Source organism: Jaculus jaculus, chromosome 9, assembly GCF_020740685.1.
Source record: "Jaculus jaculus isolate mJacJac1 chromosome 9, mJacJac1.mat.Y.cur, whole genome shotgun sequence".
In the NCBI taxonomy this organism is placed as follows: domain Eukaryota; kingdom Metazoa; phylum Chordata; class Mammalia; order Rodentia; family Dipodidae; genus Jaculus; species Jaculus jaculus.
In genome coordinates, this window is record NC_059110.1 from 136,739,682 (window position 1) to 136,755,644 (window position 15,963).

The 15,963-nt window shown below is 38.4% G+C and overlaps 1 protein-coding gene across 3 annotated transcripts in view; it reads left to right on the forward strand.

Annotated features, from left to right (window-relative positions):
- Ddx42 (DEAD-box helicase 42) overlaps positions 1–15,963 on the forward strand; it is a 46,971-nt gene that overhangs the window by 21,470 nt on the left and 9,538 nt on the right. For all 3 annotated transcript variants that reach the window (XM_045158154.1, XM_045158153.1, XM_045158152.1), the window contains exons 4-13: positions 3,657–3,718; positions 4,905–4,941; positions 5,892–6,041; positions 7,635–7,739; positions 9,864–9,983; positions 11,449–11,625; positions 12,937–13,065; positions 14,092–14,191; positions 14,780–14,827; positions 15,470–15,567. In XM_045158154.1, coding sequence (XP_045014089.1) covers positions 3,657–3,718; positions 4,905–4,941; positions 5,892–6,041; positions 7,635–7,739; positions 9,864–9,983; positions 11,449–11,625; positions 12,937–13,065; positions 14,092–14,191; positions 14,780–14,827; positions 15,470–15,567 — 1,026 coding nt within the window. The remainder of the gene's footprint in view (positions 1–3,656; positions 3,719–4,904; positions 4,942–5,891; positions 6,042–7,634; positions 7,740–9,863; positions 9,984–11,448; positions 11,626–12,936; positions 13,066–14,091; positions 14,192–14,779; positions 14,828–15,469; positions 15,568–15,963) is intronic.

The window sequence follows — 15,963 nt, forward strand, 5'->3', positions numbered from 1 at the left end:
TAGATTCAATGAGAAAACCTGTCCCAAATAAGTAAGGCAGGTGAGTGATAGAAGACACATGATGTTCTCCTCTGGCCTTCATATACGTCCACATGCGAAACACACATCTACATATATATGGGTGTACGTACACACACCACAGTACTATACACATACCCCCTACCAAAAAAAAATGTAGAAAAAAACCAGCGTAGACTCAGAATGCAGTTTCCCTGTCCAGCCTGTTCTTGAGAAAACAGCAAGGGATGGGCTGGAGAGATGGCTTAGCGGTTAAGCGCTTGCCTGTGAAGCCTAAGGACCCCGGTTCAAGGCTCAGTTCCCCAGGTCCCACGTTAGCCAGATGCACAAGGGGGTGCACGCATCTGGAGTTCGTTTGCAGAGGCTGGAAGCCCTGGCACGCCCATTCTCTCCCTCTCCCTCTATCTGTCTTTCTCTCTGTGTCTGTTGCTCTCAAATAAATAAATAAAAAATGAACAATAAAAAAAAAATTAAAAAAAAAAAAGAAAACAGCAAGGGCAAGGGGGGGGATCCTGCTCCCTTTCTAGGTGAAACACCTTGCTCTCCTTTTGCAAAATCACCCCACACATGCTGTTGGGTGCTACTCGGCAGAGCACCAGCTGTGGCGCCTTCACCCCCTTTTGCCAAGGGATGAGCCCACAGCCAAAGCAGATCACCCGCCTCAACAACACTAGACTGTGAGTCTCTGCCAAGTGACATCCAATTCCAATAAAAAGTTCTTCCTTTAAAAAAAAATAAAAAATAAATTGTTCAGGCAAGGCTTCAGTTTGTCATGTTCTGTCTTATCCTCATAGTTTAAGTTACTTGGAGGTTAACAGAGTGTTAGTGCTGAAGTATTAGCAGTAATTCTCTATGTCAACTGCAACTTCTCTAAAAATTACCAGCTTTCTTAGTACTTGAACTAGATGAAGGCTTATTTTTAGGCAGTAGTCTAAAAGATTTATGGGGGCTGGAGAGACGGCTTAGCAGTTAAGTTATTTGCCTGCAAAGCCAAAGGACCTTGGTTTGATTCTTTGTGCATCTGGCTTTATGTGAGTACTGGGGAGTCAATCCAGGTAGCTAGGCATTGCAGGCAAGCACCTTAACTGCTAAGCATCTCTCCAGCCCTACATTTCTTTCTTTCTCTTCTTTTTTTCTTTACATCATGTTAGGTTATGGTCTTCCCTTGTCTCTCTGGCAGCTCCATTCCTTGATAAGTAGTTGTATGTTCTACTTTTAAAAATAATTCTAATTCTGTCTTTTGTACTCTCTTTCTCTCAAGTAAATAGATAAATCTTTTGTATTGGGAACATTTGATTGATAAAACTCCTGATTATGGACTGGAGAGATGGCTTAGCAATTAAGGCATTTGCCTGTGAGCCTAAGTACCAAAGTTTAACTCCCCAGAACCCATATAAGCCAGACGCACAAGGTCACATATGCGCATCAGGTAGTACAAACACCTGGAGTTCAATTGCAATGGCTAGAGGCTCTGGTGCACCAATTCTCAACCGTTTTATCTCCCTCCCTTTCTCCCTCTCTCATAAAAAAAAAAACAACAACAACAAAAAAAAACAGCTGATCATGTCCTCGTGTATATAAAATGTCATTTTAAATTTTAGTTTAATTTACTAAAGAGCCAGAGAGAGAGGAGAGAAAGGAGAGAGAATGGGCATACCAGAGCCTCTAGCCACTGCAAATGAACTCCAGGTGCATTCATCACCTTGTTTATCTGGCTTACATGGCTTCTGAAAAATTGAACCTTGGTCCTTAGGTTTCACAGGCAAGTACTTTAACCCCTAAGTCATCTCTTCATCCCTATGATGAATGGCCTTTAAAAAAAAGATATTATTTATTTATTTTAATTTTTTTAAATTTATTTGAGAGCAACAGACAGAGGGAGAAAGAGAGAGAATGGGCACGTCAGGGCTTCCAGCCACTGCAAATGAACTCCAGATGCATGCGCCCCCTTGTGCATCTGGCTAACATGGGTCCTGGGGAATCGAGCCTTGAACCGAGGTCCTTAGGCTTCACAGGCAAGCGCTTAACCGCTAAGCCATCTCTCCAGCCCTATTTATTTATTTTTACAAGCAGAGGGAGAGAATGAACACGCCAGGGCATCCAGCCACTGTAAACAAACTGCAGATGTACGTGTTATTTTGTATATCTGGCTTTCCCTGGGCACTGGGAATGGAATCTGGGTCCTTAGGGTTTGCAGGCAAGCACCTTAACTGCTGAGCCATCTCTCCACCTAAAATGCATACCTTTAGTCCCAGAATTTGGGAGGCAGAGGTAAGGATCACTGTGAGCTCAAGGCTACCCTGAGACTATATAGTGAATTTCAGGTCAGCCTGGGCTAGAGTGAAACTCTACCTCAAAAAACCAAAAATAAATAAATATTTAAAAATAAAAAAAAAATAAATCAAGGCTGGGCATGGTGATACACACCTTTAATTCCAGCATGTATATACACACGTATAAAGAGGTAGGAGGATCACTGAGTTCAAGGCCACCCTGAGACTACATAGTGAATTCCAGGTCAGGTCCTGAGACCCTGTCTTGAAGCACACACACACACACACACACACACCCCAAGAGATAGGGGCCAAGGAGATGGCTTAGCAGTGAGTGCACTTCCTGCTCAAGCACAAAGACTATGTGGGTGGCTGAGACTACCTGTGTTCAAGTCTCTAGGTCTTGCATAAAACAAGCTAGGTGTAACCTCAGATGCCTGCAACCCTAGTTCCTCAGGGGATCAGAGACCTGAGAAACACCTTCAGGCTCCAGAATCAATAAAAAGAAGCTCAGGCTCAAAACAGGACCAGGTAGAAGACAAGGGCCCATACATGTGCATGCACCGAATACACACATCAAACAAAAGAATTGCGTATGGAAAATGTATCTACATGCATTCCACCTAAAGATTTTAATTTCGTGCTCCATTATATTTTTCAGCCTCAGGGTTGTTGGTATTTATGATTAGATAATTATTACAAGGCTGTCTTGCCTGTTGGAAAATGGCAGCATCCCTAGCCTCTGCCAACTAGTATCACTCATCTCAATCTTCCACGTTGTGAAAAACAAAAATGTTAGATGTGTGACAAAAGCCAGATTTGGTACCACATGACTGCAATCCCAGCACTTGGTAGGTTGATTCATGAGCACCACTACTTGGAAGCCAATTTGAACTGTATAGAAGGACTGTCTCTGTGTGTATGTATGCATGTTGTATGCATGTGTACACACACTTAAAGAGAGGGAGAGAGAAAATTACTCCAAATTAAGAAGTCATCTTTTCCAGGGTAAGATCCATAAATGCACCACAAACAGATGTATACATGTTTTTTTTGTTTTTTTATTGGCCAGTTGGTATGCTAATGGAAATGTTGATTAGGTACATTTAGGAAAAATGAGACTGGTGGTGGTAGAGCCCACTTGAAATCCCAGCACGGGGAGGCAGAGATAGGATCACTGTTAGCTTGAGACCAGCTTGGGACTACAGAGTGAGTTCCTGGTCAACCTGGGCTAGAGTGATACGTGGCTTCAAACTCCAACAAAAAAACCTTCAGGACAGCTATTATGGCAATGTTTTACAGTTTAATAATTTTCTCTTTCCGTGTTTTTAGTTGATGTGATTCCATGTATCTTTGTTTCATTAGGATCAGGCGGCCAGAGACATGAAGAGGCTTGAAGAAAAGGACAAGGAAAGAAAAAATGTAAAGTAAGTTGCTTTCTTCTTCCTCAGGAAGGTTTCATGGAAATTTCTAAAGCATTGCAAAGACTACTCTATAGAGTCTACAGGGAAAAATTATATAAATATTTTTGCAATAATTAAAAGGCATTTTGTTTGGTAGAATAGTATTTGGTCTTTGATTATCAGTAGTTTTCCAAGAAGCAGGGAAATGAGATATAAAACGGGTAAGGAGAATATAATTACTAAAGTTTAGTTTCATTGTCATAGTTTTGCCCCATAATTAATACAAAATAGGTTAATACCTATGTCATTATGAGAAGTAATGGTGATTATATTGAAAAATGTATATAATTATGAATAAAACCTAATTTCATTTAAAGTGATATCATATTTTAGCAGCTATACTCTGAAGTTGAATGCTTTATTTTCTTTGAAAGAATATATGCCCAAGAGTTTTTTCTACCAGACATGGTGGACCTTTTTCTCCTTGTGCTTGGCAATCAGTTATTAGGCCCTTTATAAGGCTCCTTGGCTATTTGGAAATCAGCCATTTTCTGGTGCTTCCCATGTATTGCATCCTTTTCCCAGCTGCCCTACAATGATGGTATTGCATGCTGGTTGCCTTGGGACTATCAAATGCTGTAAGTTTGGTGGAAGGCCTACTTAAAAAGATGGAACTGAACAGCCGTACTTTATATAATAAACTGAGAGATGCAGCAAGTGACAGTGATTCCCTTCTCCATGTGAACTGCTCAGGAGTTTTAGTCCAAACACTTAGGGGAGCTAATATAGTTTTTCTTTCTGTCCCTATCCCTACTGTGATACTTCTTTTTAGTGTGTATAGAAAATATGGACTTTTTAGAAGTATGAAATAGTTTATACAACTGTGTTGTGTTTGTAATATAGATTGACAAGGCTAGGATCCTTTGTTATTTATCTTCATCAAGAAAGGCTTTACTTCTTATATCAGTTAAATGATATTTCTAAGGGTGGATATCACATCATCCTACTCAAAAGAAATGTAAAGTGCAGTTCCTAGAATTGACACCACACATATCATGGGTGGATAGTTTACAGTGTACTTATTGCTGCTTTGTGATAGTTAGTGTTAAGTTCCTGTGCTCTTTGGAATTCAACACTAATCTGCTGTAAGTATGGAGCTGGGTATGTGGAACATTTGCAGGGAAGTTTGTTTCTCCGCTTGTTTTTCCAGGGGTATTCGAGATGACATTGAAGAGGAAGATGATCAAGTGAGTTCCTATGCAGTATTTCTATCTTTTATCTTTACCACACAAAATCTATAGTACAGACAGGCTAGAGTTTGCATTATCTAAAATCTCCATTCTTAACATTCAGTAGGGAATGTCATTTGACTTGCACCCATGTAGAAACCTGAGTGGCCAGTTGGTATTGTAAACATATACATGGTGCCTGGCATGCTGGTGCACACTTTTAATCCCAGCACTTGGGAGGTAGAAGTAGGGGTACCGCAAGGCCAGCCTGAGACTTCATAGTGAATTCCAGGTCAGCCTGGGCTAGAGCGAGACCCTACTTCAAAAAAAGAAAGAAAAAAAAAATACACATTGTTCTTCCCCATGTTGAAGGTTGAATTTTGATCAACTGACATCAGAAACAAATATGAACTTTATTCAGTTTGCCTTTCTTAAATTGAGAATGAAAGTTTATTGTGATAAATCAGTAATAGAGTATTATGGGATCTGCTGTTGGCCTCTAGCCACATCTGACCTCTATCTGATTCTAGAGTTTTTCTTGTGATTCTTAAAGTTTAAGATGGAATATTAATAACTGTTAGTGTTTCTTTTTTCCATTGTTAGTTGTGGGATGGTGAGAACCAGGGTGAGCATAGACCTTTTCAGGTTTGTGACTTTTCTAATCAATGTTAACTTCCAAACTTGGATTGGTGTAAAGCTGCAGCATGTGTTCTCCAGCTCTGGGCAGGCTAGGAGATTTCCTCCAACAAGTAAGGTTTCTGTTAATGAAGTTAATCGTTGTGTAGTATTGCCTTGCTCATTTCTTCTGAGTTCTGCTATTGTAAAAAAATCATTACTAGTGAAAGTATTTCCTTATTTAGTAGGTATGTGTATAAACTGCAGTCTTTTGGTACACTGTGTGCACTGATTACAAAAGAAATGTTCTCAGTTGTACTTGGGTGTGATTATGCTCTTGTGCTTTCCTGCAGGAAGCTTATTTTCGATACATGGCAGAAAACCCAACTGCTGGTGTGGTTCAGGAAGAGGAGGAAGATAATCTGGAATATGATAGTGATGGAAATCCAATTGCACCTTCCAAAAAAATTATTGATCCTCTTCCTCCCATTGACCATTCAGAGGTATGCTGTTTCTTGTTGAATTTGGTTTTTATTTTATACTAATGAAGGTTTTGTAGCTTTAGTACTTAGGTTGTGCCAAGGTGAATATTGTTCTGTCAAGAATATTTGCTGTTTGGGATCTTACCTCTGTCTGCTTAGTGATTGAGATATTCCATATGGCATTCACAACCTATATTGTTGGTTAAAAAAAAAGGAAAAACATTAGGATTTAATTTTTTTTTTTTCTGTTTTAAGATGTAGTCATGATGGTGCATACCTTTAATCCTAGTACTTGGGAGGCAGAGGTATTATATTATAAACATTAAAAAAAAAACTTAAATATATATATATATATTAGTCGGATGTGGTGGTGCATGCCTTGAACCCAGCCCTCAGAGGCAGAGGTAGGAAGATCACCACCGTGAGTTTGAGGCTACCCTGAGAGTACATAGTGAATTCCAGATCAGCCTGGGCTAGAGTGAGACCCTACCTCAAAAAACCAAAATAAATAAATAAATAAAATGCAGGGAGAGAGAGAGAGAGAGAGAATCAATGTGCCAGGGCATCTAGACTCTAAACAAATTCTAGAGGCATGTGCCACTTTGTACATCTGGCTTTACATGGGTACTGGGGAATTGAACCCAAGTCATTAGGCTTTGCAGGAAAGTCCCTTTAACTACTGAGATATCTCTCCAACTCTTATAAACATTTTTTTGTTTGTTTGTTTGTTTTTCAAGGTAGAGTCTCCCTCTATCTAAGACTGACCTGAAATTCACTATGTAGTCTCAGGGTGGCCTTGAACTCATGGCAATCCTCCTACCTCTGCCTCCTGAGTGCTGGGATTAAAGGCGTGCACCACAACGCCTGGCCCTATAAACATCTTATTATTGCTAGATGTTGTAGTGCACACATGTAATCCCTTCACTTGGAGGCAGAGGTAAGAGGATTGCCAGGAATACAAGGCCATCCTGAGACTCAGAATAAATTCCAGATCAGTTTGGACTAGAGAGAACCTTACCTTGAAAGTCTAAAAATGAAAAACAAAGAAAGAATAGAAGAATAGGTGATGTATCCATTTAATCCCAGTACTCAGGAGGCTCAGGAAGGAGGATTGCCATGAGTTTCAGGCTAGCCCTGGGCTAGAGAGAGTTCAGGTCATCCTGGGCTTGGCGTGAGATCCTACCTAAGAGAGATAGAAAAGAAAAATAAGGATAGAACTTATTCTAAAGACAGCAGTCTCTAAAAGAAATACTGAAAATGTTTTTAAATGTCAAGATCTAGGTGAATAACTTGAGTATGTTTAAATGCTGTTTGGTGAAATAAATGCTAAAACATATGTCCTCAGGCCTTTGGCACTATAAAGATTCCTCAGTTCAGTTCACAGTTGTTAAAATCTGAAATGTCTTTAAAATATCTTTAAGAAGTAGTTTGATGTTTATATGAAAAATAAGAATCAAAAAAGGTACAGGCTGTGCTTTGTGGAATGTGTGTGTCGAGAATAAATTCCTTTATTCTTTCTAGAAAGAATGTTTTTATAATATTGTAAGAGATTATATCAAACTTACAGGATTGACTCTTGAATTCTAGACTAACTTTGAATAATTGGACCTGCAGATTGACTACCCACCATTTGAAAAAAACTTTTACAATGAGCATGAGGAGATAACCAACCTCACTCCACAGCAGTTAATAGACCTACGGCATAAGCTCAATCTTCGGGTAAGAGTCATTAAGCAAGTATTCTTTTTTTAAAAATATTTAAAAAAAATTTTTTGTTTTTAATTTTTTTAAATTTTCACAATTTTATTACATTTTCCATAATTATTAAAAATATCCCATGGTAATACCTCCCCCTCCCCTTACCTTCCCCTTTGAAATTCCATTCTTTATCATATTATCTCCCAAAATATTTAATTATTAGAGACAGACAGAGAGGTAGATTGAGAATGGCATGCCAGGGCCTTCAGCCACTGCAAACGAACTCCAGAAACATGTGCCACCCTGTGTATCTGGCTTATGTGGCTCCTGGTGGGGAAGTGAACCTGGGTTCTTTGGCAACGCCGGCTAGTGCCTTAACTGCTAAGCCATCCCTCTAGCCTGTTAAGCAATTATTCTTATGTTATTGTTAGTCCAGTGTTAGTATTGTTGTTAGTCCAAATTTATAACCATAGATTTCTTTTCTAGTGGTCCCTGAGCTGTCTTTACTATACACAAATCCATATGGGTTTGTGTGTCTTGATTTGAGTGTTTAGTCTTTCTTATGGTCCTTTTGGGTGGAATATTTTTTGTCTTGTGTATTCAGTCAGCTTTGTATGTTCTGTGCTGGGTGGACTAGCAGTGGAAAGGTAGGAAGCTATTCTTAAAGGAGAAGATTAATAAAAGGAGGGTTTATTAAAAAGTAAAAAATCCTAAGACATATTAGAATATTTTGAAATTATGGTACATTTGTTTCTCAAGTTGTGCATACACACACACACACACACACACACACACACTATATATATAGTGTACTTTTTTTTTTTTTAAATTGTTTTGGTTTATTTTTATTTACTTATTTGAGAGCGACAGACAGAGAAAGAGGCAGCGAGAGAGAGAGAATGGGCACGCCAGGGCTTCCAGCCACTGCAAATGAACTCCAGATGTGTGCTCCCCCTTGTGCATCTGGCTAATGTGGGTCCTGGGGAATCGAGCCTCGAACCGGGGTCCTTAGGCTTCATAGGCTAGCGTTTAACTGCTAAGCCATCTCTCCAGCCCTATAGTGTACTCTTAAAAAAACATAAGAAATGAAGCATACATGTATGCTAATTTTAGAATGATAATTTAAATCACTAACCAAAAAGTTTTGGGATGTTCACTAGCCATATTGTTTGATTAGTGGTCGTATGTTAAAATGAAATGCAGGTCTGCTTTGGAGTGAATTACTTTCTGGTCTGGGTTTGCTTTATCGGGTGCTTCATGTTTGATGTGCGTGTGTATATGTAAGTTTCTACTTGTATTTTCCAAGAGATTATTAGTCCCCCCTGAGAGAGCTCTAGTGAAAGCCTTAGTGGAAATACTCAGCATCATCAGAAGCATTGAAAAATTACCACTGTTGGAGACAAAATAACAGTTAATAATACCCATTTTTTACTGGGACATGGTTGGAAAATTGCTAGTGGACCATCACTAGGGAAGGTGTTAACTTCTCAGGCATTGATAGATTATATCTTTGTAACCAGTGGATGTAGATCTTATTTTGAGCTGATTTGCAATTCTAATTTAAAAGTAAATATTATTTTATATAACTTTACTATCTCAATGTATATTTATGTAAAATGACAAAAAAGAGCACCAGTTGGTTTAATAATTCAATTTAATTTCTTTTTTGGTTTGTTTTAATGTATGTAATGTATGTATTTGAGAAAGAAATAGAATGATAGAGAGAATTGGCATGCCAGGGCCTCTAGCCACTGCAAACAATCTCCAGATGCATGTGCCACTTTGTGCATTTGACTTACATGGGTCCTGGGGAATCGAACTTGGGTCATTTGATTTTGCAGGCAAACACCTTATCTACTAAGCCATCTGTCTTCTTATGAGAAAATCTTGATTTAAGAGAGTTTTAGGAACTTAATGATTTAAAATTGCATCATGGAATTATGTCAAGAATATTTATGCAGTTTTTTACATGAGGTCCTCATAGTGTTTAAAGTTTTACCTTTTCAGTGTGTTCTTTTGGTTGTAGACTTATATTTTCATTTGTTCATGTTCAAACTAAAATGCTAGATCCAGGTAAGTATTACTGAATTTGAATGCTGCTCATGTTGGAGTACCAGTATTCCTGGGAGTTATCTTTATCTCTAGGTCTCTGGTGCTGCACCTCCTAGACCAGGAAGTAGTTTTGCTCATTTTGGATTTGATGAACAACTTATGCACCAGATTAGAAAATCTGAGTACACACAACCCACTCCAATACAGTGCCAGGTAAGTAAGATATAATGAAAAAAATAGAATATTCCATGACTGTTTCTAGTTGACAGACATGTCAAGAAGTAAAATAGTGTCTTATGTACAACTTTATTGAACCTAGTTAGAAGATGCAAATTCTTCTTCTTTGGCATAGTCTTTCATTTTTATCTTTAAGGAGCAGGGAGGGTGGTTGGGGAAAAACACAAATGAGATCCAAGATTTTTAAAACTTTTTCCTCCATTACTGGGAATTAAACCCAGGTCCCTCACACATGATAGGCAAACATTTTCCCACTAATCCATATATGTCCCCAGCCCTGAAACAAAAATTAAAGAAAAGTGTGAGGCCAGGCTGTATTTGAGACCAGCCTGGAACTAGAGTGAGCCCTACCTTGGGGAGGACAAAAAGAAAAAAGTTTGATTTATTTAGTGCTCTAAGAAGTTAAGTGCCTGGGGAAAAAATTTTTTTTTAATATATGAAGAAAATACTTTATGGCCTAACAATAAAAGATGTGCATGGATAAATTTAGCTTTGTCAATTACTAGAATAGAATTCTTTGTCTATGACCTAAAACTTTTCATTTATTATGGAAAATAATAACTTCTTGTTTCCCAGTCATGTATGGGATTTATTCTTCACCAAAAGTGAGAATGTTAAGTACATGAATAAGATTGTCTATACAATTTCTACAGAAGAGCTTTTTGGGGGGGGGGGATTGTCGGCTCCCAGTAATGCCCATTGGCCAATTTGGAAGGTGGTGACAGGCTGACTTTACTCCCTTGTTGGACCAAGTAAATGGATGGAGAAGCCAATTTTCCTGTACCCACCGCAAGTTCTAGCCCTCACATTTCATCCAGTGTTTAATTGGCTTTCAATTCATGTCAATATACCTTCTCTTTTGGCTCATTTCTGTGTTCATCCAATCATAACTTTCTGAACTGCCCATCTGATTTCTGGTTGGCTTAAATCACTTCATTCTCTCCCATTCCAGCCTTACTTAGTCTTTTCCTAACCAGGTCTTTGTCCCTGAGGACATTTTTTTTTTTTTAATTTAGCAGATTAATTTATAAATTGTCTTTTTTGTTTTGTTTTGTTTTGTTTTTCAAGGTAGGATCTTATTCTAGCCCAGGCTGACCTGGACTTCTATGTGGTCTCAGGGTGGCCTCGAGCTCACAGTGATCCTCCTATCTTCTGCCTCCTAAGTGTGCTGTGATTAAAGGCGTGTACCACCATGCCTGGCCAATAAATTATAAGTTTTTATTTGAATATTTCAAATAAGATAATATTGTGCTAATTGTGGCTGAGACGTGAAGAGAATGATATTGTTGCTAAACCAAGAAGCTTATGGGAATGTCTGGTTTTTATTAGTATAGCCTAGGATACTTGGAAATGAATGCCATCAGTGATTATTTTCCCCAGGACTTCCTTTAGTTCATGTTTAGAATTGAAATTTTAGTGTGTCTTTTTTTTCTTCCTCCAGGGTGTGCCTGTAGCATTAAGTGGTAGAGACATGATTGGTATAGCCAAAACAGGCAGTGGGAAGACTGCAGCCTTTATCTGGCCCATGCTAATTCACATAATGGATCAGAAGGAATTGGAGCCTGGTGATGGGCCAATTGCAGTGATTGTGTGTCCTACTAGGGAGCTTTGTCAGCAGGTATGTGCTTTGTATAGAATGCCCCTTTCCACCTATGGGCTAGCAAGGGACTTGCCAGTCAAGTAGGTGGAATGACCATACAACTGTTGTTTTAATTGTGTTAAAGTACATACAAAACCAGCTGTGATAACATTTTAAAAAAATTTTTTATTTGAGGTGTGGGGAGAGAGAGAGAGTGTGTGTGTAAGCCATAGTTTCCTGCCACTGCAAAAAACTCCAGATGTATGTCCCACTTTGTGTATCTGATTTTACATGGGTGCTGAGGAATCTAACTTGGGTCATCAAGCTTTGCAAGCCTCTGACTGCTGAGCCATCTCTCCAGCCCAGTGTATATAGTTCAGTGTCACTAAATGCTTTCAGAAAAGTTTTGGGAAGTTTATGTTACATATTTTTTTTATTTTATATTTCTTTCTTTTTCTGTTTTAATGGAGGAAGGGACATTAGGAATTGTTTTATAAACTCAATCTTTTTCTCGGGTGAATGCATTTTGCTTGGTAGAAAAATAGTAACAAGATCAGGAAGAGAAATGGGAAAAATGAAGAACTCAAGGCAAAATTATAGCCTGATTTTATGAGCAAGAGTGTTGTTTTTGTTAAATATTTATTTACAAGAGGAGAGAGAAAATTAAGATGAGAATGGGTCCACCAGGGCCGGTAGCCACTGAACATAAATTCCCAGATACGTGCACCACTTTGTGTGTCTGATATGTGGGTACTAGGGAATTGAACCCAGGTCATTCGGCTTTGTGGGCAAGTGCCTTAACCTCTGAGCCATCTCCAACCCAAGAGTGTTATTTAAAATTATGTTCTAGGTTCCCTCCCCCAGTACTAGAGATTAAACCTAGAGTCTTACAATATGCTAGGTAATTGCTGTACTACTGAATTATATCCCCAGTCCTCTTTTTACATTTTTAAAAATTTATTTATTTGTGGGGGGCAGATTAGAGAAAGGGGTACATCAGGGTCTCTAGCCAACAAGAAACCAATTCCAGACACATATGCCACCTTGTGCAGCTGACTTTATGTGGATACTGGGGAATAGGACCTAGGTTCTTTAGCTTTGCAGGCAAGTGACTTAACTGCTAAGCCATCTCTCCAGCCCTACATTTTTATTTTGAGACAGGGTCTCTTTTATTCTCTTTGAACTTAAGAACCTCCAGCTTTAGCTTACCAAGAAACTGAAATTATAGGCCTGTACCAGCTAAGATACAGCCTTAGATCCAGCTAAGTTTTGCTTTTTATGACAAATTGTTTAGAACTCCCTTTTGGTTTATGATAAAGGAATTTTAATGTGTTGCTAACAACTTTGTAGATCCATGCAGAATGTAAGCGGTTTGGGAAAGCATATAATCTTCGATCAGTGGCTGTGTATGGAGGAGGGAGCATGTGGGAGCAGGCCAAAGCCCTTCAGGAAGGGGCAGAAATTGTTGTGTGTACCCCAGTAAGTACATTTTCTGTTTAAATGTGTTCTCAGCCTCTTTTGGTATGGAAAACATGGTTAGTTCCTAAAGTAATTCCCTCTGAAATGTGGTAAAGCAAGGATGGGAATACTGTGGTGAATTGTAGCCTATAGTTTTGGGTGAATATAATTGGTTGACTAAAACAGCAGTCCACTAAGAATTTCTGTAACATGCATTAGCAGGTACAAATTGTGTGTGTGTGTTTCTGTTGTTCTTGTTTGTTTTTGATTTTTTTGAGATAGGGTCTCACTGTAGTCCAGGCTGACCTGGAATTCAGTATGTAGTCTCAGAGTGGCTTCGAACTCATGGTGATCCACCTACCTCTGCCTCCTGAGTGCTGGGATTAAAGGCATGCACCACCACGCCCAGCTGCTGCTTTTATATATTTTATATATTTTATTTTTATTTATTTATTTGTTTATTTGACAGAGAAAGAGGGAGGGAGAGAGAGAGAATAGGCATGCCTGCCAGGGCCTCCAGCCACTGGAAATGAACTCCAGGGCCGTGCGCCCCTTGTGCATCTGGCTGATGTGGGTCCTGGGGAATTGAACCTGGGTCCTTTGGCTTTGCAGGCAAATGCCTTAACTGATGAGCCATTCCTCCAGCCCCCTTTCTTCTTCTTTTTTTTTTTTTTAAGTAGTTTTCTTTACAATTACCTAGAAAATGAATCCCTAATCTATCAAAAACATCAAGCATCAAAATATAGTCAGATTATGGTTAGAACTGCCCTGAAGATTGTGGTCTAATCATTAAAATACATTAACAAAGTAACTTCTGAATGTATTATAAGACTGCTTCTTTTCACTTACCAACAGAATTTAAACCACAATTAATGTAAAGAAAGAATTTTCCTTTTCAAAATGCCTGTTTCTTGTGTTCAGTGCATAAAGTTAAGGCTGTAAGATCAAATTCTATTACTGTCCAAAGAATTAGAACTTTTGTAGCTTTAGAATGTTCTTGTGAGTGCCTTAAATTATTTCCTTATTACTCACTTTGAAATATCACAGGGTCGACTGATTGATCATGTAAAGAAGAAAGCTACGAATCTTCAAAGAGTCTCTTACCTTGTGTTTGATGAAGCAGATCGAATGTTTGACATGGGATTTGGTATGCCTTGAATACCATTTTTCTCCTTATCTTTATTACGTTTGTGGTTTTTGTTTGTTTGTTTGTTTTTTAACAGGTCCTTCTAGACCTAACCAGTGTTTTTAGCATGAGAAAAGTGAAAAATACTTCTGGATGTGAATAGACTAAAGAGCTAAGTAGGGCATTAACTGTTTTTAGAAGTTTTCTCAGAAGTATAAGTAGTTTTGATTAGGTTTTTTAAAAGTGGCTTTGTATTGAGAGAGTTTTTCCTGTTTTACTTTTGTTCATACGCCTTTGATTATAGAAGCTGAAGTCTGTGTTCTTGGGTAGGTGAATATCAGATCATTCAAGTTCCTTTACTTAACTGACCTCTTTGACTTACCCAGTTATGCAAACTTATAACTAATCTTTACTGATTGGAACAACATCTGTTCTTATTTAAGCAACATGAAAAAGGAGCTTTTAAAATTTCATGTTGAATGTCATGTCAGAGTTTCAAAGCTTCCTTAATTTTTAAACGTTCTCATATAGATTTTACCAAAATGCTTTTTTCAGTCCTCCCTTCCAGTATTGATGATTGTATTAATATTACTGTTCTGCTTCTTACAGAGTACCAGGTGCGATCGATAGCTAGTCATGTCCGTCCTGATAGACAGAGTATGTATGAACCAGCTTTATAACAAAACCACGTTTGTACTCAATACTTACTTTATAAGCACTCATCATTATGTAAGCAAAAATGATATGATTGTATTGGTGAGAACCATAAAGTAGAGAGACATTTTTTAAGCTGAATAGAATCTTTAAAATCATCATAAATCACTCCCAGTTTTGTTGTTGTTTTTTTTGGGGGGGGGCATGATTTGTGGGTTTTGTTTGTGTTTTCAAGGTAGGGTCTCCAGGCTGACCTGGAATTCACTATGTAGTCACACAGTGGCCTCATACAACAATTCTCCTTAATCTGCCTCCCAAGTGCTGGGATTGAAGGTGTGTGCCACAATTCATTTTTAAAAATATATTTATTACTTATATGAAAGAGAAAGAGGCAAAGAGAGAGAGAGAGAATAGGCACACAAAAGCTTCCAGCCACTGCAAACGAACTCCAGACGCATGTACCACCTTGTGCATGTATGTGGCTTACATGGGTCCTGGGAAATCAAACCTGGGGTCTATGACTTTGCAGACAACGCCTTAGCCACTATTATCTATCCATCCCCACAATTCATGATTGAAAATAGAATAAAGAAAAATGTCTTAGATAATAAATACTGTTTAACATAATTTGCTTTTATCTTTTAGCTCTTTTATTCAGTGCAACTTTTCGGAAAAAGATTGAAAAGTTGGCCAGAGACATCCTCATTGATCCTATTCGAGTGGTGCAGGGAGATATTGGAGAGGTAACCCTAACCAGGGCTAGATGAGTCCCGGGGGGCGGGGGGGTTGGTCATTTCCCACACAGAAAATTATAGTCTACTAATGAGATTAAAAGGTTCAAATGTTTTGCTTACGTATCCATTGAGTCTCAGGTTTGCTTTAAAACACACTAGTTGATAGCACGATAGCTGAAATAGAGTGGCAAAATGTTGACATCATTAAAGCTAATGATGAATAATTGGGAATTGATGTTCATTTCATCTGTGTTCAATGTTTAACAACTATTCACAATAACAAGTTGCTTTTTGTCTTACTTTTATTTTTTGGTGCTAGACATAGAACCCATGGCCTTGTGCATGCTAGGCAAGCACTCTTATCACTAAGCTGTATCCTCAGCCCATTGTTTGTGTTTTTAAAGA